This window comes from Pinus tabuliformis, chromosome X, assembly GCF_031772625.1.
Source record: "Pinus tabuliformis cultivar Carrire ecotype Pingquan chromosome X, CPIR1, whole genome shotgun sequence".
Classification (NCBI taxonomy): Eukaryota; Viridiplantae; Streptophyta; class Pinopsida; order Pinales; family Pinaceae; genus Pinus; species Pinus tabuliformis.
In genome coordinates, this window is record NC_142308.1 from 253,139,755 (window position 1) to 253,163,024 (window position 23,270).

The 23,270-nt window shown below is 38.7% G+C and overlaps 1 protein-coding gene across 2 annotated transcripts in view; it reads left to right on the forward strand.

Moving 5' to 3' along the window:
• Positions 1-1,019: 1,019 nt before the first annotated feature.
• LOC149139330 (uncharacterized) overlaps positions 1,020-23,270 on the forward strand; it is a 169,666-nt gene continuing 147,415 nt past the window's right edge. Inside the window, exons 1-3 of one of the 2 annotated variants that reach the window (XM_089447296.1) lie at positions 1,020-1,334; positions 1,413-1,521; positions 17,934-18,033. In XM_089447296.1, the coding sequence (XP_089303422.1) occupies positions 1,310-1,334; positions 1,413-1,521; positions 17,934-18,033 (234 nt within the window). In that variant the 5' untranslated portion in view covers positions 1,020-1,309. Of the gene's footprint in view, positions 1,522-17,933; positions 18,034-23,270 lie in introns of both variants that reach the window. The other variant, XM_089447295.1, reaches the window with a different exon arrangement.

The following is a 23,270-nucleotide window of genomic DNA, read 5'->3' on the forward strand; positions in this document are numbered from 1 at the left end:
AAAAACGTGATAATTATCACACTTCGATACAAAATTTACACAATAATCGAAATATGTGACCTCTTAAAAGGAAATATATGTTCTTAACTATTAAGTCAACATCTAATTTTAAGGTCATCGCTAAGCCATACACCAAATGTGTACACACTCTACCCCCTATGAATTTGAACTTGTGATATCCTTTTAAAAGGGAATGCATGTTCTTAACCATTAGGTCCACTTAATTAAATTTTAAGGTCATAGCCAAGCCACACTCCAAATTGGTGTATAAGTCCCCGTGTTTGTGGGAAAAAGGACCTGTTTTCACACAACAATTTGAATACTAAAATCTACGAAAATGTACATACTCTATCCTCTCTAATTTTGAACTTATAACCTCTTAAAAAGAAATAAATACTTTTAACCATTAAAATATGATGAAAATGTTTCACAAAAAATTCATAGGTAGCTGGAACATCTTATGTTTTGACAGTTTACTCAGTAGCTTCAGAACCTAGTTGGATAGTCAGAACCAACAGCTAAGGCAGTTTATTATGGTGCTTATGCTGACCAAACACTTAAATACTTTTGGTTATAAAGAAAAGAATATTTTTAAATATTTTTCAATGAAAATTTTTAACTTGAAATACTTTTCCAATGAATAAATCATTAACTTTAATTATAAAGTCTAATCCCAAAAGTATTAAGAAAATTTAACCAATAACCATCCCAATTTCAAAAAATATTACAATTAACTTGTAATTACTTAAGTTAACATAAAAATATTATATTTTCATAAACTATAGACATTTCCGCATAAATTATATGTTTATGTTAAAAATATTTTATAAAACATTCTATAACCAGATATTTTCCAATAACGCATCTTTAACATGTAAGTTCCCACTTTTATATAATAGTATTGCTGCCTTCGTAGGACTGACACTAACATTCTTAATGTAAATCCGATTTTTAAAATATAATTAGTTAGTAATAATAATAAATTTTATTGCTTCGGTATGAAAGGCGGGGGCATGTCTTAGTTTTCGTTGGTTATTTGGACTTGCATGCTTTAAGCAGGACCATGTGCCGTGTTGCTCGCAAGGATTTGACGTTGCCCGTAAAATAATTTAAGCAGCAGCTGGATTAGATCCCAAGGAATTCAACCGGCCTTTGAGTAGCCACCACTCACAGGGGGCTCCCTTCGTTCTGACGTAACCATTTTCATGTTTGACGTTCCGCCCATGGAACTTGGTAGCTTTAATGTCAATTGCGACAGCAGGTTATAATATAGGAGGTACGGCGAAGAGCAGGGCAGAGGAAAGTTCGAATGGCTGCTAGTTCGAATCCAGGAGGTAACAGTAATCAGGAGGGATCAGGGAAAGCAAACCCTAATAATAAAAGTAATAATTCGGGTTCGGTGACCGTGGCAGGCAACGGGGCCGATAATTCGGTGGGACTGCAGGCGCTCAAGCACAACTCGGGGCTGGCTGTGGAGTGGTCTATTCAAGAACAAGCGAAACTTGAAGATTGTCTTGCTAAGTATTTCTAATTTTCCTTCACCTTTCGATCTCCGACGCATGTTTTTGCAACATATTTCTTAGTATCTAACGTTCTGTAAAAAAATTAGTTCGTATTTGTGAAATTTTCTTTGAGTTAATCTTACCATACCTTTTGCAACAGATTCTTTAGTATATACCGTGCTGTAGGAAATTTAGTCTGTATTAGTGAAACTTTCATTGGGTTAACCTTATCTGAAAAATCTTACCTCACAACGTATTTTTAAACCTCTGTTGTTTTTATTGTTTATAAATTTTAAATTTTATTACTTGAAAATGGAGAAACCCACTAGAAGGTTATGGGACGCAGTAACATAACACAGACTTCCTTTGGTTTAGGTGCCAGATCTGAGAGGCCTTAACCATTATACCAAATTATTATAGTACAAAATCTATTATACCAAAACTACCCACCTGATGTGATCTCTTTTCGAGATGGGCCATTTGAGTAGGGCATACCGCGACGTGAATGGAACCCTGGTGGATAACGAAACACTATGTTGGCTTCATCAGTGAACCAGGGCCCTGCTGGCTTAGTCATTCAACAATTGCTATTTGTTTCTTTGAACTGTCTTTCTCTTATCACGAATAGGCTAGCTTCCCCGGATTTTGCATTTCTACGAATAGGCTAACTTGCCCAGATTTTGCATTACTACGAATAGGCTAATTGCCCAGATTTTGCATGCAGTTTGGTTACCTTCCGCTAAGCACCTGGGAGTGGGGTGATCTATTCCACCAAAATTGCCCAGGATTTGCATCTGGCCCTAACTGCCCTTGCGCGTGCTAACACACACACACACCCACAAGCGTGAGCACAAGCACTAGCATGTTTCTTGGTAAGACTTGAACCCTGGTTCGGCTATATTAGCTACCAGCTATCACTGATCTGGCAAGCCATTGCTGACAACAGTTTCTATTTTAAGTTATGATGTTGAGAAACAACTTTGAAGCATCTTTTTTTCATTTCTTAGCGCAATAGATACTATTGTAGGCTTACATTTATGTTCCTCTCACTCATGGTATCGTTTGTAACTCAACCTATATTTAGTGTTTAGTAACCCCCTTATAAATGTCACTCATCGAGGAATGCAATTCCTCTTTTTCTAAAAAGTGGAATCACTAGCTATAAAATGACACTTAGGCATTAAAGTAGGGGCCTTTGGGAAGTGTGCTACTGCGGGTAATTTGGACTAACATAAGCATTCATACCGCTTTGGATTTGGACCGAGCTGGCGTCCATACCTCTCAGGAGAGTATTTCTGTGTTGTGGAAACTCACCATTTTTTTGGTTCTATCTGAATCTTATATTTGTTGTTCAGACTGTGGGTTTGCAGATTCACTGTGTTGTAGTTCTAGTCGATATCATTGGTGTGGTTCCTTCTACCGTGTTGAACTTTATGGCTGTTATTTTCTAATATTGGTTGCATTACCAGTTGCTGAATTCTGTTTTTTCAGTTGAATCAGATCCGCTTATAAATCAGGCTCATAACAGTGGTATCAAAGCCTTAAATTAATAGAAGATTCATATCAGATTTTCCAGTTACATACTACAATTCAGATTATAAATTAGGTTCATAACATTTTAGACATTAGTGCAAAGCAGTGTTGAAAATATCGGTATCGGCAAAATATCAGTGAGGGTCCTGAAAACATCTTATCGGCAATATATCGGAAAATATCGGCAAACATAAAAATTCTTTTTTTTTTTTTTAATCAGATTTTGAAACATATAAAACAATAATGATATTTAGCTGATATTTTCAAAATATTGTGATATTTAGCCGAGATTTTCAAAATATCGCAATATTTACTTGCCAAAATATCGTTTACCTAAAGATATCGCGAAATATTGCCGATATTATCAACATTGGTCCAAATTGTTCCCTTATTCAAGATGACTGGCTTCATCTTGCTCTTGTCTAGTGCTTTGCTACAAACCTATGATGCAACAGAATGCCATTCAGATTATTTTATGGCTTGCTTTGTTCACACAAACTAGCTTTTTAGTTGGTCAGACCTCTTTTGAAATCTTACAAGGTCTGACAAATGATCAAATAAACCATTTTGAAAACGTTATAGAAATCATCTTGTACTTGTAAGAAATTGTTTGGTCAATTTTGCTGAGAAATGTGAGTCCGTACCTCAATAAATGTTCTACGAAGAATATTTAATCAATACCTAGTGCAACAGTGTCTAATGAGTGCCCGAATACTCTAGAGTCTACAAGTTGAGTGCTTGAGCTAGTTTGTGCACCATTATATCAGCCAACAGTTCTAGATTTAGGATGCTAAGCATTGTTTGCTTGTCAATTTGGAAAATGTCAATTATCACTTACTTTCACATATCTCCAGCAAGTCATATCCTAGCATGAATGAGCTAAAAGGTAGGTGACAACCAAACCTTTTAGTTTAGGAAGGTGATAAGCTCACTTGACTTAGCAAGAAGGTAGGTGATAACCTTGAGCTACAAGAAGGGTCTTCTAGGATATGTCTTGTAGTTGGGAGAACGGAGGCTCACTTACATTGGCACAATGAAGGTAAGGTCCTAGAAGGTCTTACACAAGCTTTCCAAAGGTCAGGTATAACCTTACCTTCTGTCAAAGAAAAAGGTCTAATAACTTGCCTGCCAACAAAGGTAAGTTATAAATTTATCAGAGCATAGCAAAAAGTCTTACATAACCATAAAGAAAGTAAGGTCCCGCTACTCTATGTTAGCTTTTGGGGTTACTCAAAGTTTTTACACCATGTTTGGGGGTGCTTCATGTGATTTGGGGTTACATTGTGTATGATCAACCCCTGAATGGTTTGTGATAGATTTGCATATGGGAGATGGTCTGTGATGAATTTGCACATTCATTGGAGATGGTTTACTCAATGGTTGCTTGACCTCAGGTGGGTGCTTGCATTGCATTCTTCCCTAGGGCATTGGAGATATTTAAACAACTTGGTGATGTGCTACATGTTGGCCACATGTAGATGGTTCCTTGCTTGGAGAATGTGTTGCATTGGAGGAGGAGCATTTTTCCTCTTGATGGAGGGCATGAGGCCCTAGAGAAAATGGGTTAGCTTGGTGCTTGCATGGAGTTGGCTTGGGGACACTTGGGTTATGAGAGTGTTCATGTACAGTAAGTGGACCTAGTGGAGTACATTATGTAGGAGGTTTGTTGAAGTTATTGGAGGCCAGTAGGAGAATTGTTGGACACATTTCATGTGGTGTCCTTGCTTTGTACAACATCACCTTGGAGCTTGACATGTGTACTCTTGGAGTGTAATGCTTATGTGTGAGCCTAAACATGTCTTTCTAGGTTGCTTGCAAGGGCATAGGCCCACATATGTATTGCTGGCACCCCTTACCTCTCATATGTATAGACAAGGTAAGTTAAGATAAGATAATTATATTAATGTCCAATAAATGACCATAAAAGTATGTTAATAGGATTGTTGAGTACAGTGACTTAAATACAAAGCAGGAGTACTCAAAAGTCTCATATATAATGAATAAGAAGTAAAGTAAAAACATGAATTCTATATGCAAAAACATAGGAAACCATTGGATCCAAGTGTGGGTGGCCGCATAGGAGGGAGATGTATAGAGGCTTGCACAAAACAACCTAACAACAACATGGTTAATTTCTCTCTTGTTTTTTTCTCAAGAGCACATTTGACAGAGATCCAATATAAGCTATTGTCGCTATTATGGACATAGGAGTTGTTATGAATAGGAATAGGAACCTTTGGCAGAATAGTTGAGGATTGTTAAATTTTAGGTATGTTCTATGCTTAGAGCAATTTATTTCAATTTTCAAAGTTAGCTCAATATCTTTTCCAAATTAGCAATCACATCAACATTAAAGTAAATTGCAGATAAAACATAAACATAAATCGCAGAAGACAAGCCAAGACAAGAGGACACAAGATGTGGCGCTAGCCAGGGACAAACCCCAATGTGGGGAAACCCTTGATCAATTCTTTTTATATGTTCTTCAATAGTTTAGTAGAGAGAGAGAGAGAGATAGTACATTTACAACAGAAGTCAACACTTTGACTTATCTAGATAAGAGCATAGATCATCTCTAAGAAGATGATACATGAAATCAGTTGAAGACATGCTGCTTCAACTGATTCTCCAAGGTGACTCCTTCACCTATCGTTGTGTTGCATTTCGTCATCATGATGCACCTCACCGTGCTGCATCATGCTGCACCTCACCGTGCTGCACCATGATCCAATTGATCATCCCAGAAAAAGTGTGAAATTCTCGAAAGAGAAGAATGATCCAATCCAAAGTGATGATACAAATGAATTCATGTCTTTCCTATTTATACGCTCATTAGGAGTTCGAATTACTTAATTTGAGCCGACATTAGTCCATCAACTAAAATAATGTGAAAATAACTATCTATTGGTGACAAGCGCACCAAACTAGCTCATAAATAAAATAATAAGCCTCCCAAGAGGTCGAATAATCAATAATGTTTGTCGTTGGGCTCTCTAAGAGGCCTGATGAAGTCCATAAGTGCCAAAATGATGAGTTGGACTTCCAAAAGGCATGGACAAAGGGTTGGCCCCTTGTTCTCCACATAATAAACTTGTGGTGCTCCCAATGGCTACGAGGGCACACAAGTGACCTCATGGGTCTCCAAGTAAGTCGAAGATGCTTGTATACCATCTGTAAGGGCTTAGATGATGGTGTAGGTGATGCCACATCATCCTACAAGTCCCGGGTCAATTGCCAAGTGCATGGTACATCTGTGGGGCTGACTGGGCAAAGGTGATCTAGGTGGATCTCCAATAGGTGAATCTCGAGCAATCTTTGAACATTTGTGGGGATCCATGGAGTGTTGTCTATTGCTGTGGAGGCCCATGGCTCTCTACACACACCCTACGTGAGCCAATGTAACCCTCTGGAGCGTTAGGACCTCGTATAGAGAGACCAAACCCAAGATGGAGACCATTTGCAATCATGCATAAGATCCAATGCGTCCCCTAGCCTTCCAGTATGACAAGTCATCAAGGAAATCAAGTAAAAGAGCTTACAACCCATGGATCACAAATGGGGACTTCATAATGGCCTACCTTTCCATAATGGGCTTTGGCATGTGTTAATGTCTCCAAACTCCAAATGGGGTTAACCAAGTATCCCATTAGGTGGTTTCTACTTTTAAAGGGGATAATATGTCCAAGGTACATCCTTTAAAAGGTGGTGGCATGTGATAAAGAGGTGAATGGAGTAGGGAATGAGAAGGGGTATCCCTGGGCCACATGCTGGGGTACAAGGGTAGCTAGTAGAAGGGAAACACACACTTACGCGAGGTGTACCGGCCTTGATTTTTCCACCCTTCTTTATATGCCTTTTGCCTTTTTATGATTTTTCTTTAGTTAACTGCTTGGGGCTCAAGGGGTAAGAGCATGATGTGAAATATGGAAGTGGATACCCCCTATTAAAGTAGGGCGGTTCTTTGCCCACCAGGGGTTGGGACAATCATGGGTTCCTATATGATGAAGGAGGCTCATAGAACTTGTAGGAACCAGGGTGATGGCCATGATGATGGGGTAGAGCTCATTTATTGGCTTTTCCTACGTGCTAAATGTGTTTGTCTCGGCTATCTTTTGCATTTTGTGGTACATTTTCCTGTTGAATGTGGCCAATTATGCTTTTACTTTCTTTTTAGTTGCACAACCTTTGGGGCATCATTTCAGACCTGACCCAAGGTGTGGGCAAGGGGAAGGGGAGAGCTAGCCCTATGTGGACCCAGTGGAGGAATGTGGACCCAGGTGGGAAAAATGATGAATGGGGGTTATAATGAGTAGAAAGGGGGCAGTATTGTGGATGAGGGAGTGGCACCACACAACCAAAATCAGGGTTTCCCATGAAATACCATCCCTAAAGCCAAATGGTCAGTAAAAGAGATCAGACGGGACTAGAATCCAAGGTTAATATACAAACGAGGTCTAGGGGACAAGAGCATAGACCTAGCCCATTATTTCCGCTAAATCCTCAAACTACAATACTCAATTACCAAATGACAAGCAATACCTTTAGGTTCGAGAGACCCACCTTCAAACATACGATCATGACAGATGGGTGAGGGACCACATGACTGGCTCAGGTGGCGGAGAAAATGGCACAACAAGCTAGTTGGTGGTTGCAAGGGGTTGTTGGCTGCCGGCTGAGGACCATCTTGTAGAAATTTTTTCTCCTAGGTATATCATCCACAAAATGGTGGGTAACAGGCCAAAAATAGCAACAACAGACAAAATAGGCCGGTAGAATGAATTTCTCTGGACAATGTTGAAAGGAGTGTCACTCCATAGCAAACACTTGTCCACCCACTTTTTAGCATCTCCTTTTTTTAAGGACAGACCTGATAGAAGGTTGTGCACAAGGGATGGTTCTAGGAACAAAAAATGCTGAGGTAGATGAGGGGCCAGCCATTGTGGAAGGTGATGCTGAAGAACCACTCTCACTTCTCCCCTCCGCCCATCCTCTTACAACTTGACTTATTACTGTGTCCCTGTTTTCTTTGGCTGCATCCTTATCGTGCAGTGCTTTGGTGGCAATATAGATGATTTTTGGACTTGCTTCTGAGCAAATTTCTCTGTCAATTCCTAGGATTTGTGCAAGGTGGAATTCCAATCGGGAGATTCCCCTCATTATATTCCCACACAACTTGCAATTCAAGGTTTTTTTATTTGAACCTCCCTTGGGTTCACCACATAGGGTCCAAATTTCTCGGCATTTTTAGTCTTCAATGTAATGATTAAACCCAGGGCACAAAGAAAATTCGAAAACAATCAGAATCAGTATTCTTAGAATCAAAATACAAAAAAATTGCATAAAAAATGACAATCTAAAATTTACATCAACCTATAAAGATAAAATTTTACAGTCCAATAAAAATTCAAAGAAAAAAAGGGAAAATTGATAGGCATGCAAAACCTATCAAAAATTTGTAAAAACACAAAAGAAAAGAATTTGACATACTTATGAATACATCACCAGCTGTGGGAATTTGGGAAACCCTCCCCACTCCACAATAAATTGATGATGGCAAACAAAACACAATCTCTCCCTAGCAAGATGAAGGAAAACTGATGGGTAAAAGAAACCCCAAGAAAAAACTGGAGGAAACAAAAAAAATGGTGGAAATTGATGCCCATGCTTGCAAATGCGTCCATGGTTGAGGGAAATCAATCTCTACTCCAAGAAGAAATGGTGATGGCAAAGGAAAACGGTGTCGTCCTCCTCCTTGGCTCAATCAAATCTGGTCTCCTCTTTGTTTGCTTTCCAAACCTTTCTTCCTGTTTGCAAAATGAGTGAAAAAAAGGTCCAAAAAACAACTTATATTGCCCATATGCAGCCTGATGATTTTCTCAGTTGTCATGCAATTTTATCGCGCTGTTTATGATAAAATCGTGATTTTTTTGGGAAGGAAAATTGATGATTTTAACCAGTGTTTTTCTTGTCTGGGGTTGAAAATCTTCACATTGCAATTTTTTTGTGATTTCCTCAACATTGGGTGTAGGCCCCATGAATTTTTTTTTTTTTTGGCATAATGTGCCATCCCAGGGCCAAAAGGTAGTTTCCACTGAACAAACATGTCATTCAGATGGAAATGTGAGTCTTTTGTTAGGAAACGTACTTTGGCAAGGTTAAATTGTATCTGGCGCTTTTGGTCTGCCCAAAATGTTGTGTTGAGTGGGCACATACCCATGATGGAAGTTTGGTGATACTTTGCTTCAGTCTTTTAAATTTGTACGAGGACAGCTGTTGTTGCTTTTTGTAGCGTATATTTGAAAAGATGAAGTACTAAGTATATATGTGGTCTAAAGATTGAATTTGAGTTTCATTTTTTGTAGTCTCTGAGGGCAATGAATGATTTAGGACTCTCCAGAAACTTCTAAAGTTCTATTGACTGTGGAAGACAAGATATCAATAATATCAACATTTGTGAATGAGCTTCCTAATGCTGGGAACAATAAATTCAGCCATAAAGAGATTGAGAAATAAACATTGTTCGGAGGCTGACCTCCCTACTTATTTCTGTGATGTGTCTCTGGGGTCTTTCTAACTCGTGATCTATCTTATTGTTTTCCATAGAAAATTTTGAATTCATGAGGGACAGGGCATGATAAGCTATGAAATTTGTTTCTATGATTGGAGCAACACTACTTATGAACTACCTGTTTCAACATAGAAGAGTTTTAGATAAGCATCATTGTGGCATAAGTAACCTCTCAACAATCATTTCACGTGGCATGTAGCTATTATTCTATTTTATTGCTTTTGTGTCTTTTGCAACTTCGATGACCTCCAGTGCATTGCATAAGCTCACGATGTAGAACATGTCTGTTTTAACTTTTTTTGTAGGTATAGAGCTGAAGGCTTGATCTGGATGCTTGATACATGCCTTCATTTCCTGTAACTTATTTTTCAATCAAGCTCCTTGGCTGTGCATTTTACTGTCAAATCTTGCATAGATGGAAAAATCCTTATAGGCAGCACAAGTCTTCATGAATTGTTATTGGATGGGCGACTTTTTTAATTTTTTTTTGTTTTATCTATGTTTGCATGGGAATCCCCCACCCTCCGCCCCCAAAAAAGAAAAAAAATCTGTGTACCCTGCTGCGTTCCCATGTTCTGGGGACCCATAGGAAATGTTCCGGCAGATTTCAGGGATGTTCTGGGTAGAGTTCAGGGATTTCCTAAGCAGACTTGCTGGCTGCCCCAAAATGTTCTGGGCAGATTTCAGGGATGTTCTGGGTAGAGTTCAGGGATTTTCTAAGCAGATTTCAGGGATATTCTGGACATATATCTTCAGTTTTGACAGTCATGGACATTGATGATTGGACAATATGGTAACTTTTCCCATCATTATTTTTGTATTGTATTGAATATAAAGCTGTTGTATAAGTTGCAGGTCAAAATGTGGGTTTTGTATCATGGGTTTCAATTTGGGTTTTTGGTGATTGAAATGTTGTATTTCCAGCAACGATATTACGAGCAGCAAAGTCTTCATGTCAAGAAAACAGGAAATGCAACATTTCTCAGGAATGATCCTTGTGGTTATTGTTCTTGTCCTCCTCATTTCTCAGGTCATCTCAGCGTTTACATATTATACATGGGTTTACAGAAGTCATTCATATCCAGTGCTTCCACCATCCCAACCTCAACCATTGTGAAAACAGTCAGATAGTGGTGGACTTGGATTGGGTACTAATTATTTGAATAAATTCCTGTTAAATCACCTTCTTAATCTGAAATATGAGTTTATTCTCTTTACAGAACCAAAGTGCTTTATAGTAGTTACTAGTTTTCAACATAGCTTTAAAAGTCTGCAAAACTGAGAAGGGAATGCCTTTTATGTTTTAACATAATCATCATTAACGAGAAATATGAGAAAGGAAAAATGGTATAGAGACAGTTCTGTCTCATACACCCTTCATGGATCTTATTGCAAATTGAAATAGCTAGACATAAGTTTCCCAAAGCTAACTGCGTTTTGCTCATGTCTAGTGGCCAATAATGGAATGCCACTCAGCCCTTTCTTTAAATTTCTCAAACCTTATGGAATTGTCAAGTGTAAGGGCTGTACATTATAATAATAATAATATTCTAATTTTAAGGTCATGACCAAGCAGGACACCAAATTGTTGTGTGAGACCCCCTTGTTTGTGGGAAGGGGGCCCACCTCCGTGCAGAGATCTGACTGCTGAAGTCTACGGAGTTGTACACACAGCTGAAGCCTATGGAGGTGTACACACTCTACTCCCTCTGGATTTGAATTTGTGACCTCTTAGGAGGAAACGCATGTTCTTAATAAGTAGGCCCACTCAAGCTATTCTAAATATTCTAAATATACACACCTAGAATCTATGGAGCTCCAAAAATTCACAAAGATGGCATCCCTCTCAGACCAATAGTAAACACCATTAATGGGCCCACATACCAACTAGCAAAACACCTGGCCAAAAAACTAAAACCCCTAGTGGGAAACACAGACTCTTTTGTCAAAGACTTGACCCAATTCATTGAAGAAATTAAGAACATCAAACTTGATCAGAATGATATTTTGGTTAGTTTTGACTTCACCTCGCTATACACCAATATCCCCATCAATGATGCCATGGATGTCATATGTAAATTGACAGATCCTGACACAGCAAAGATCATAGAAATCTGCCTTAGATCCACCTTTTTCAGTTTCATGGATGATATTTATGAACAAACTTGCGGAGTTGCCATGGGGTCACCTTTGTCTCCTATTATTGCTAATTTATTCATGGAAGATTTTGAAAACAAGGCCCTCAAGTCCGCACCCCTAAAACCTAAATTGTGGAAAAGATATGTGGATGACACTTTTATAATATGGCCTCATGGAAGAGAAACCCTAGAAGCCTTCATACAACACCTAAATAATTTATCCCCTTCCATAAAATTCACTATGGAAGTCGAGAACAATAAGAGCCTCCCCTTTCTTGATATCCTCATCACTAGGAATGATGATGGCTCTATATCTCACCAAGTATATAGAAAAAAGACTCACACTGAACAATATTTGCATGCCACCTCCCATCATCACCCAACCCATAAACTAGGTGTCCTTAACACATTAGCGACAAGAGCCTTCAGAATTTCTGATAAGGAACACCTAGAAAAAGAAAAAGAACACCTTATTAATGTTTTCCTAAAAAATGGATATAACAAACGTCAGGCTATCAAAGCCATAAACAAAGCAAACACTAGACCTAAAAAGGATAAAATTTTTGATAATATATTAGGTAAAGTTAACCTCCCCTACATATTAGGGACTACTAACAGAATCTCCCGCATCCTAAAAAAGAATGGTATCCTAACCACCTTCAAACCTCTAAACACCATCCACAGCCACCTTAATCCTATAAAAGACAAAATTGATCCAAAATGTCACAAGGGTGTCTACTTAATTCCCTACTCGTGTGGCAAACCCTATGTAGGTGAGACTGGGAGATCCTTTAACACAAGAATCCAAGAACACTTAGCCGACATTAAACATAATCGGTCCAAATCATCAGCGTTAGCAGAACATTCTGAAAAAACTAAACACCACATTTGTATAGAAGACACCCGCATCCTAGCCAGAAGTGATCACTACTTCATAAGGAAATTTAGAGAAGCCATAGAAATTAACAAGCCCTGTTTTAAGAAACGGCCGTTTCGAAACCGAAATGTCCGGCTTGATCCGAGTCAAAAGGTCGCAGAGTGACCCGGCCTAGGAAACGGTCCGGTTGGCCGAGTCACCCATGACTCGGCCAACCCGGCCGTTTCCGATATGACTCGGCCGAGTCACAATGGGACGGCCCTCCACACGTAAACAACAATAAAAAATTGATTTTTTTGGGATTTTTAAAATGTTTAATGTTTGTTTTGGATGTCAAATTGTTATACCAATATGCTAAATGATTTTTGGGGTCCATTTCCCCCTCCCAAACCCTATTTAACACACCCAAGTGCTCTCATTCCCTCACAGCAGTCTTATGCATTTGAGTGAGCGTCTTCTTTGAGAGTTAGTGAGCAGTTCTTGAGCTTGTTTTGGAGCAGCAATGAGGAGTCTTGGAGGAGCATTGTAGCTGGAGTGAGGAGCTTTTTGGGCAGCGATTTGGAGCAGCATTGAGGAGCTGATTCTTGGAGCAAGCTTGAGGAGGCAGTTTGTGCCTGGAGGTATTTTTTTCCACCTCTATAAATCTGTTTTTGCTTAGTAAATTTTAGGTGCATATCTAGAAAGCTTGGAGAGTGTTTTTTGTCAAATAAATGAACATTGAATCAATGTTTTTTTTTTTTTTTTTGTCATTTTCAGATTGTTTGCTTTCATTTCCTAGTCAAAAAATGGCACCTAGAGCAAGAGATCCTGCTTGGGCATATGTTGAAATGGTTGATAGTCAAATGCAATGCAAATTTTGCCATAGGAAAATTAAGGAAGGTCCTGGGGGCATTAATAGGCTGAAACAACACTTGGCAGGGATTAGAGGCCAAATTACCCCATGTACCTCACCAGAAATTGGGGAGATTAGAAAGAATTTGTTGGCCAGCTTTGAGAAATTTAAAGAAGATAAGGCTAGGCAAAAAGACATACAGGCTGAAATTGGGAGGAAGAGGGAGATACAAAAAATGATGGCTACCAACCCCCACTATGATTTTGAGGGTTCTTCCTCTATCCCTCAAACTGAGGCATCCAACCCTTTCCGATATGTTCCTCCCTCTTTTGCTTCTGTTCAAGATAAGGGAAAGGGTAGAATGAATTTGAAAAAGGGTGATGTGACTATCAAAAGTTATTTCACTCCCTCCTCTCCATTAGATGCACATGGTCCTGAAGTTAGTAAAACTCAAATGCAGCCCACTTTAGATGACCATTGGAAGAAAGAATTGAGGGAGACTGCTTGTGATTACATAGCTAGATGGTGGTATGATGCTGATATCCCCTTTAATGCTGCTCGTTCACCATATTATGAGCCTATGTTTGATGCCATACATGCTGCTAGAAAAGGCTTCAAAGGCCCTACTATGCATGAGCTAAGGGGGTTTCGTTTGCAGAAAGAAATTCAATCCATTAATGAGTATTTGCAAGAGTTCAGGGACTCATGGGCAAGAACAGGGTGTACCATCATGTCAGATGGATGGACTGATCAAAGAAACCGTACCATCATAAACTTTCTTGTCTTCTGCCCACAGGGAACCATGTTTTTAAAATCAGTTGATGCATCTAATAAGATAAAAGATGGCCACTTGTTGTTTTAGCTATTGGATCAGGTTGTTGAGGAGGTGGGGGTGGCTAATGTTGTTCAAATCATCACAGATAATGCCTCTAACTATGTTCTTGCTGGTAAACTGTTAGAGGAAAAACACAAGATCATATTTTGGACCCCATGCGCTGCACATTGCATAGACCTCATGCTTGAGGATATTGGAAAATTAGATTGGGTCAAAAACACTATAGATCATGCCAAAAGCATAACAAAATTTATCTACAATCATACATTGGTTTTGAGCCTCATGAGGAAACACACTGGGGGCAAGGATATTATTAGGCCTGCCATCACTAGATTTGCTACACATTTTTTGACATTGCAATCTATGCTTTCCCAACATAGAAACTTGCAAAAGATGTTTTCCAGTGATGAATGGAATCAAAGCAATTGGTCTAACAAACCAGAAGGCAAAGAATTGAAAAGGAAAGTCCATGAAGAAACTTTTTGGAGAAAGGCAGTAGAGATTGTGAAGCTTGCTGAGCCACTAGTTAAGGTGTTGCGGTTGGTGGATGGGGAAAGGTTGGCTATGGGCTTCATTTATGAGGCTATGGATCAAGCAAAGGAGCAAATAAAGACGGTATACAAGGATAGAGCGGCAAAGTATGGGCCCATTTGGGCAATCATTGATGAAAGATGGAACAATCAACTCCATCGCCCTATACATGCAGCTGGGTATTTTTTGAACCCACGGTATCATTATAAAGCTAAGGAGTCAGGAGCTTTGACGGGGGAGGTCAGAGATGGACTGGTTGATTGCATTGAACGCATGATCCCATTGGAGTCTGATCAGCTGGAGATACACCGACAGGCCAATATCTTCAGCAATTCAGCAGGTACCTTTGGGAAGAACCTAGTAAAGATTGCAAGAGAAGCAGATGAGCCAGGTAAACAAAAATTTCAATTTTCAAATTCTTAATAGTTTTACTTTTTTTTAAAGTCTGTTAAATCGTTTATAATTTGAAAGTTAGATATAATTTGTAATTTTGTTGAGCTAACTCATTACACTCCTATGTTTTTTGCAGCACAATGGTGGGAGGCCTTTGGTGGCCATTGTCTTGAATTGCAAAGGTTTGCAATTCGTATTTTGAGTCAAACTTGCAGCGCATCTGGGTGTGAGCGCAATTGGGCTGTCTTTGAGAGGATTCACACAAAGAAGAGAAACTGTTTGGATCAAAAACGGTTAAATGATCTAGTTTTTGTCCAATACAACCTCCGGCTCAGACGAAACCATTTGCTGAACAAAAGACCGGATTCAGATCCCATTGTGTTGGAAGACATTGATCCAACATCAGATTGGGTAGTGGAGAGTTGTCCAGCAGAGTTTGATCATGATGAGGATCTTGATTTAGATTTAGATCTGGAGACATCAGTTGAACTTGAACATGCTGTTCAACTTCAGCCTATTCAGTTGAATGCAGATCCCAATCCACCAGCCTCAGTCTCACAGCCAGCAGGGACTCCAGTTGTAGGTGCTTCCTCTGCTCAGCCACGACAGAAGCGCAGCCGCATATCTACTCTATCTCAGCTTGCATCTGCTGCAGTTGCACAGCCTGCTAGTGGTACCACTTCTACAGTTGCAGTTGGGGATGATGATGATGAGGAGGAGCCATGGGACCCCCTGTCTGACTCTGATGATGATGATGATCCAGAGATTGATCGACGTGATCTTGGCTCCTCTGACAGTAGCTACTAGCCAGTGGCCCAGTAGTACTGTAGTACTAGTACTGGAGTCTGGTCACCGTCACAGTTTACTTTTGTTGTAGAGGCCATTTCTAGCCTCCTTGGTTATGTGTTTTTTGTTTTGAGTCTTCGATCATGTATGACAGTTGACTATGTATTGCCATTGGGTACCATTTTGATATAATGGATTGGTTCATGAGCCTACTTTGATCATATGTTGTCTTCCATCTATATTATAATGCTGTGTGTTTGGAAACATGAATGAAAATCTTTAAAATTATGTTTAAAATCTTTAAAATTATGTTTTTTTATAAAAAAAATAAATATTTAATGTATTTTTTACAACGACCGAGTCATTGAAATCGAGCCGGCCGAGTCATTACCGTTTCGGAGTCGGAGTCGGAGTCGATCCTTGGCCGAGTCGGAGTCGGAGTCGGAGTCTTAAAACATTGTTAACAAGAACCCCAATAACATCAATAGAGACGACGGATGGACCATAAGCGAAAACTGGATTCCAACCCTATCATCCAAAGTTACCCCTCCCTAACTTCAGTTAACTAGTAATTAAAAATTAACAACAACTCAAAAATGAATAACAAAATAATTAGAATCAACATCAACTCATATATATAATATAAAAGTATAATATATCTCAATACATTATTAATAATATCGATGCTATATATACGATAATGTACTTCGTAACAGATATTATTAAAATGTATCATTAATAAAACACATTATTAATAAAAAACATAGCGATAAACAACTATAACAAAACATAATTAGATCAAATAGGGTACAATCAAAATAACCATAGGCCCAATATAATAACATGGTTAACTTATAATTAAATTAACTGTAACTCAAAAACTTAAAGTTATCAACCAAAATCTTTATTATTACATAGAAATAGGGAACTATATCATACAATATACATTATTAATATTACTATAATAATATATATTTATAGTATTACTATAATATAGAACTTAAAATATAATATAAACAAACTCAATCATTATTAATAAGAACTAGGATATACCAATTTAATTATTAGAAAAACAATACTATGCACGATAAGACATCTACAATAGCAAATTTAATATAATATAATTAAGACAATGAAACATAATTAAAACAATTTGAAAAACAAAAGAAAATTAGAATAATAATATATTAATTTATGATTTAAAATATAATATCAACAAACTTATACATTATTAATATAACTAGGATATACCAACTTAATTATTAGAAAAACAAAACTATGCACAATTAAAAGATAACTGCAGTAAAAACATAATAAAATTAAATTAGGGTATAAATCTAAAACAACATAGCCTATTAAAATTATATTTTAATAAACAAATCTAAATTAATATAATTAAGGCAATAAAACATAATTAAAACAAATGAAATAACAAAAGACAATTAGAACAATAACATATTAGTTTATGATTGAAATATATGTCGGCAAAGCATCTCATAACTATTTATTAAAAGAAATAAAGATCAGTTTTCATCATTCTTTCACATCCTGAAGATGAACCACCGTTGCTGGTTCGAAACGTTGATCTAAAGAAAACTAATGCGATGAATCCGGAAGATGATCTACACATATTATAGCTTATTATGTTTACAAGCATGAAGTAACTACAAATGTTTAAGGTGAATTCTGAATTTTCAATATTCTTTCATATATATATAAAGAATATTGGGACCTTCATTATGTATCTGCCTGTGTCTGTAATTTCTGTCCCCAACATGCCATCCCATGAATATTTGTGTTGCTCTCTAGCCATCCCAGGGAAGCAGCCCCCCTTCCCGAAAACCAGCGCAACATTGTTTTTTATTTATGCATATTTGTTTGAAGTGGTTTTATTTATATGATGGCACCCTGATACTGATTCCTGTTGCTTTTGTTCAGATATGCTGGTGAACCAAATATATCAAAATATGTCAAAATTGCAACCTTTCTACCTGATAAAACAGTACGGGATGTGGCAATACGCTGCAGGTGGATGTCAGTGAGTTCCTTTCTTTCCCTTTGCTACACCTTGTGCATCTTGGCGGTAGCGACAAGTTTCAGTTTCCTTTTGTTATCACATTGTTTGACAAACTAAAATATTACTTGTGGTATAGCGTTGAGATTAAGTGATTCTCTTCACCCCTGCCTTTTACACTGTTATGATGCTTTCAATTATCTTTGTTTCAAGCATGCATCGTACTACTTTTTTGCATGCTTGTGTTGTGACATTGAAAGAATGGAAATCAACTTGATGAGGGAAAATCACTGTGGCAGCAGGGTTTACTTACCAGTTGCTGGTAAATGTTTGCTGCAACAGGTTTTTACTTTCACATGTGATCAACTTACTGCGGAAATTTTGAAAATCTGTGCTCAAGACAAATTCAGAAATTTCACCTTATTTACTTGAGGTTTTTTGGGATTATTCCTGTGAACCTTCAGCTTTGCAGCTGAATCTGAAATATGAATTACACCAGCATATATTCCATTTCTTTCCAACAAAATACATAAGGCAGCCCAAGAAAATAAACACTGAAACAATGAACTTCAAAGGAGCTAGATTTCCTTCCCTAAGGGCACAATCCCCAATGTATAACAGATCCATGGTTTTGTTACAGTAACAAATCTACCCTCTTAGTTTTTGTTTATTTCAAATCACTCAAAATCTGGTCACTGATATGTTAAATTAATGTACCTGACCAGCATTAAAAACTGCCCATTACCATGAGAACGTAAAGCCGAAAAGCAGATTGTTAATTTTGGTATGTTCTATGTTTAAGAACAATTTACTTCAAATTTTCTTATTAGCCCAATATCAATTTCCAGAATAGCAATCACACGCTGATAGAACATAAATATAACAGTAGAAGACAAGCCAAGACAAGAGGACACAAGATGTGGCACCAGCCAGGGACAAACCCCAATGTGGGGGAACCCTTGATCAATTTTTTTTATATTCTTCAATAATTCAGCAGAGAGAGAGATAGTACAATTATACAAATCTGTAATTTTATGACAGCAGCAGCAAAACCCTAACCAGCAAAGTCAAGGCTGGTCAAACAGGTCAGATTTGACCTCTAGTCAACCTCAGTCAACTCGGCCTCCAACAGCAAGAATAGGCAGCCCAAAACAGTCCGAAATCTCCAGTCAAACTGCAGTCAACGCTGTGACAGATCTGCGGACAACCTTTGAGAGTCAATGCTGGTCAAAACAGGTCAAGGACACTGCCTAGAAATGCGGCCTGCCTAGGAGAGGCTGCCCAACCCAATCCGCAGTCAAAGAAGTCTCCACGCTGGTCAACGCTGCCCTAACCAGAATCTGCATCCTCCTTTCAGTCACACGTGTGAGAGAGAGATGCTTCTAGTGCGTAGGAGAGTGAGAGAAGAATGTGAGATGAGATGACTGGAATAATGCCACAAGATCTCCTTTTATATGAAACGTTGAGGGTAAGTTTGGGGCAAAAATCACTGTTTTGCTTGCTGGCTGACCTTGACAAGTTGTCAAGAATACAAATAAATTCACATCTCCATGAATCCATGTCGGAATCGGATGATCGTTGGATCAATTCTACACCTCTCGGAGAGAGGAATCCAAGAAAAATATCAGCTGCCATAAATAAGGTGACCCACATGGAGTTTGGCCTTAGTTGCCAATTTTAACACTCCCTCTCAAGTAGGGAGAAATCCATTTGCTAATCCCTCTGTCTGTCGGTACTATCTCTGCCATCAGTGCACTGCTCTGCTCTGCTGAACTATGAAGAAGAAGAAGTGATCGAGAATGTATCATACCATCCTCTATTGACCCGAAGTCAGTGCCAGATAGAGAGTGTCACATAACACTCTTACTGACCCGAAGTCAGTCCCAATGAAGAGAGTGTGTCATACCACTCTTACTGATCCGAAATCAGTTCCAAATAAAGATAGTGTCTCATACCACTCTTATTGACCCGAAGTCAGTTCCAATTGATCTCAGATTAATATCATCCTAACATAGAGAGTACGGTAGTTACACGATGCGTTTATCGATACTACTATGGTCCTATCCTCATTTCCCTAGTCATTGGCTAGATGAGAGGTACTTCCCATGAGTCCTAGACTGCATGGGTAGGATGTCTTAGCAGGAGAAGGATGAACCACTCATCCTGCCTACATGTTGCCACGGGGTATCACAGGGGAAGGTTGAACCACTCACCTTGTACACAACAAACCACTAGGGGAAGGCTGAACCACTCACCCTATGGTTGCTCATCGCTCCAAGAAGTACCCCAAGCCCCCCGGAGCTCCAAGAGCTCAATGTACATTCTCATACAGGACCCTCATAAGAGGGTCTCTCCACGACTCCTAGTCGTTCTCGGAAAGTCAAGAATTTGACCTTTCCCAGGGGCTTCGTTAGAATGTCGATGACCTGCTCATCAGTCCCAATATGATGGAGCCTTATTGCTTCTTGTTGTACTATATCCCGAATAAAGTGGTACCTGATAACGATGTGCTAGATTCTCTGATAAACAAATCCCACTCTGGTTGTCGCGGAGGATCACGGTAGTATCCAACGTATGTCCAAATAACTCACTAAAGAGCTTCTGCAATCAGACAACTTCACAGGAGGCCATACTCGCAGCAATGTATTTGGCCTCAGCAGTGCTCAAAGCCATCAACTTATGCTTCCTGCTCATCCAGGGTATCGAAGCAAAACCCAAAGAGAAACAACACCCGGAAGTGCTCTTATGATCCACCACACTGCCTGCCTAATCAGCATCAGAATAACCATGCAGCGTCACATCTCCGACAGTGTATCTCAGTCCATGAGTGATTGTGCCCGGAAGATATCTTAGAAGATTCTTGGCACCAATCCAATGTAAGTGATGAGGCTCAACCATATATTGGCTCAATGTGTTGACTGCAAAATATATATCCGGATAGGAGTTCCCTAAGAACATCAGTGCTCCTATGAGTTGACAATTCTTAGAAGCATTTCCCAATACAGGTCTTGAAGTTAAGCGCCATCGGGGTAGTCACGGGCTTGTAGTCCACCTTCTTAAATCTTTCCAATATCTTCACCATGTATTTTCCTTGAGATAGGAAAATTTCTCTTGGCTTTTGTCAGACCTCCAACCCTAAGAAGTAGTGCATCAGTCCTGGGTCCTTCATCTCAAATTCAGAAGCCAACTCCCTCTTACATTTGTGAATGAGAAGGTCTACACCAATCAGAAAGAGGTCATCAACATACAACACCAGTACGAGAGGCTTATCATCTTCAACCTTAAAGTAAATGTTTGGATCGGCTTCACTCCTTGTGAATCCCAACATTATCAAATAGCTATCGATCCTGTCATACCAAGCTCGGGGTGCTTGCTTCAGCCCATAGAGAGCTTTCTTCAACCTGCATACATGACATTCTCGTTTAAACCCCTCGTGTTGTTCCACATAGACTTCGTCTTTAATCGAACCATGCAAGAAAGCGGTCTTGACACCCATCTGATGTAGGTTCCGTCCTTGCGAAGCAGCAAGGGCTATGATCGAGCGGATGGTGGTGTATCGGGCAACAGGTGCAACTATCTCATTGTAATCCACACCTTCCTTTTGAGAGAATCCTCGAGCAACAAAGCGAGCCTTGTACTTTTCAGCACTCGCATCAGCTCCATGCTTAATTTTGAAATCCATTTCGAGGTGACAACTGATTTGTCCTGGGCTTTGGGGTCCTGTTGAAGCCTCGAAATTCCCTGCGACAACATGGGAGATAACCATCCGGTCCGGACCTTGAAAGCAACTCCTTTTCCGTTTGGTATAGTGGCTTTGACTGGGGATAATGGGACTGGTTTCCTAGAGAGGATTGATTTGATAATGTTGATGGAATGATATAAGATGCCACGAGAAATGATTCAACTAAGTATAATCTAATCTAACTATTAAACACATGCATATATCTTAATCTAACATTATCTAACTATAAATATACCCGGGAATAAAATAAGATATGTGATCTACAATGATGTCTTATAACAATTGGTAATAAAGATCATTCAACTGCTAGAAGAAATTAAATCATTTAACGATAATTGTTTTGGATAAATAGTTAGACTAAACAATTAAAATAAATATATCGCATATAAAAATTGTTTCTGCATTCAAAAAGGAATTACAGCTAAAACATCATACAAAAGTGCAATGATGCAGAACTATAATTCTGACTTTCATACATAAAACAATCAATAGAAAGAGTATTGCTTAATACATAAATAAAACATAATCATACGATAAAACAACCATATATGATAAGTCCTGCTCACGTGCTTCAACAATATTGACCCAATTTCATTCTATCCAACACATTCTAAGAGTATGAAAGTGCAATTTCAGTGGAACATGCTAGATATTCAAAGAAAAATAGATCATGTTCCATTCATTTCATCAAAAGCTTCTCAAAATTACAGAAGTGTAATGTCTTGAAAAGTGTTTTTGATAAAATTTCTGGACCCCTCTCTAAATGCATGAGAGAGGTTTAAATAGTAAAATACTTGCCTCAAAATAGATTATTACAAAAATAACTGAGGAGGTTTTAAATAACCTTCCTCAGAACGGGCAAAAATAAAACTAAAAATAAAATTAAACTAATTACTAGCTCTTTTGAACTTGAACTAAGTTAATCTGCTAACTTGATCTCTGAGGTTGCAAATATCGGTCATTGGCTTGAGCTGAGGCGGCTGGTTGATTGTAGATTTCAACTACCCAGCAAATATGGCATCTGTCAATGTTGGCACCATCTTTTGTGTAGAGGTTGTTAAACACCGCAGAGTCATCCACTGGCTGTGTGGTTTTACTAGAAACTACTAGAGTGTCTCTCATTTTTGGTTAGCTGTTTAATTGCCTCTTCCTTTTCCTGCGCTGTCTGTTTCCACTGCTGCTCTCGCTGTCACCCTTTCTGCCTGTTTCAACCGAGAATCCCAATTTGTAAACATATTATTTTTGTGGGACTCTTCCACTTTTGGTAGGTTAGCCTTTCTTCCATCCTCCGATTCTTGCCAGGTGATAAATTCAGAAACCTTTTTGTGGATTTCTTCGTACTCAAACCTCATATCAATTACTTGGTTCATCAATTTATCACCGATCTCGCAGTAAGGATTTATCTGCGATATTTTCTGGCATAATATCTCTTCTTGCTGCATTAATAGGGGAATTGAGGTTGATTGCTTCTTTGATGAATTCGTCAACTTGCGGGTTATCTTTGACTTTATCCACCATG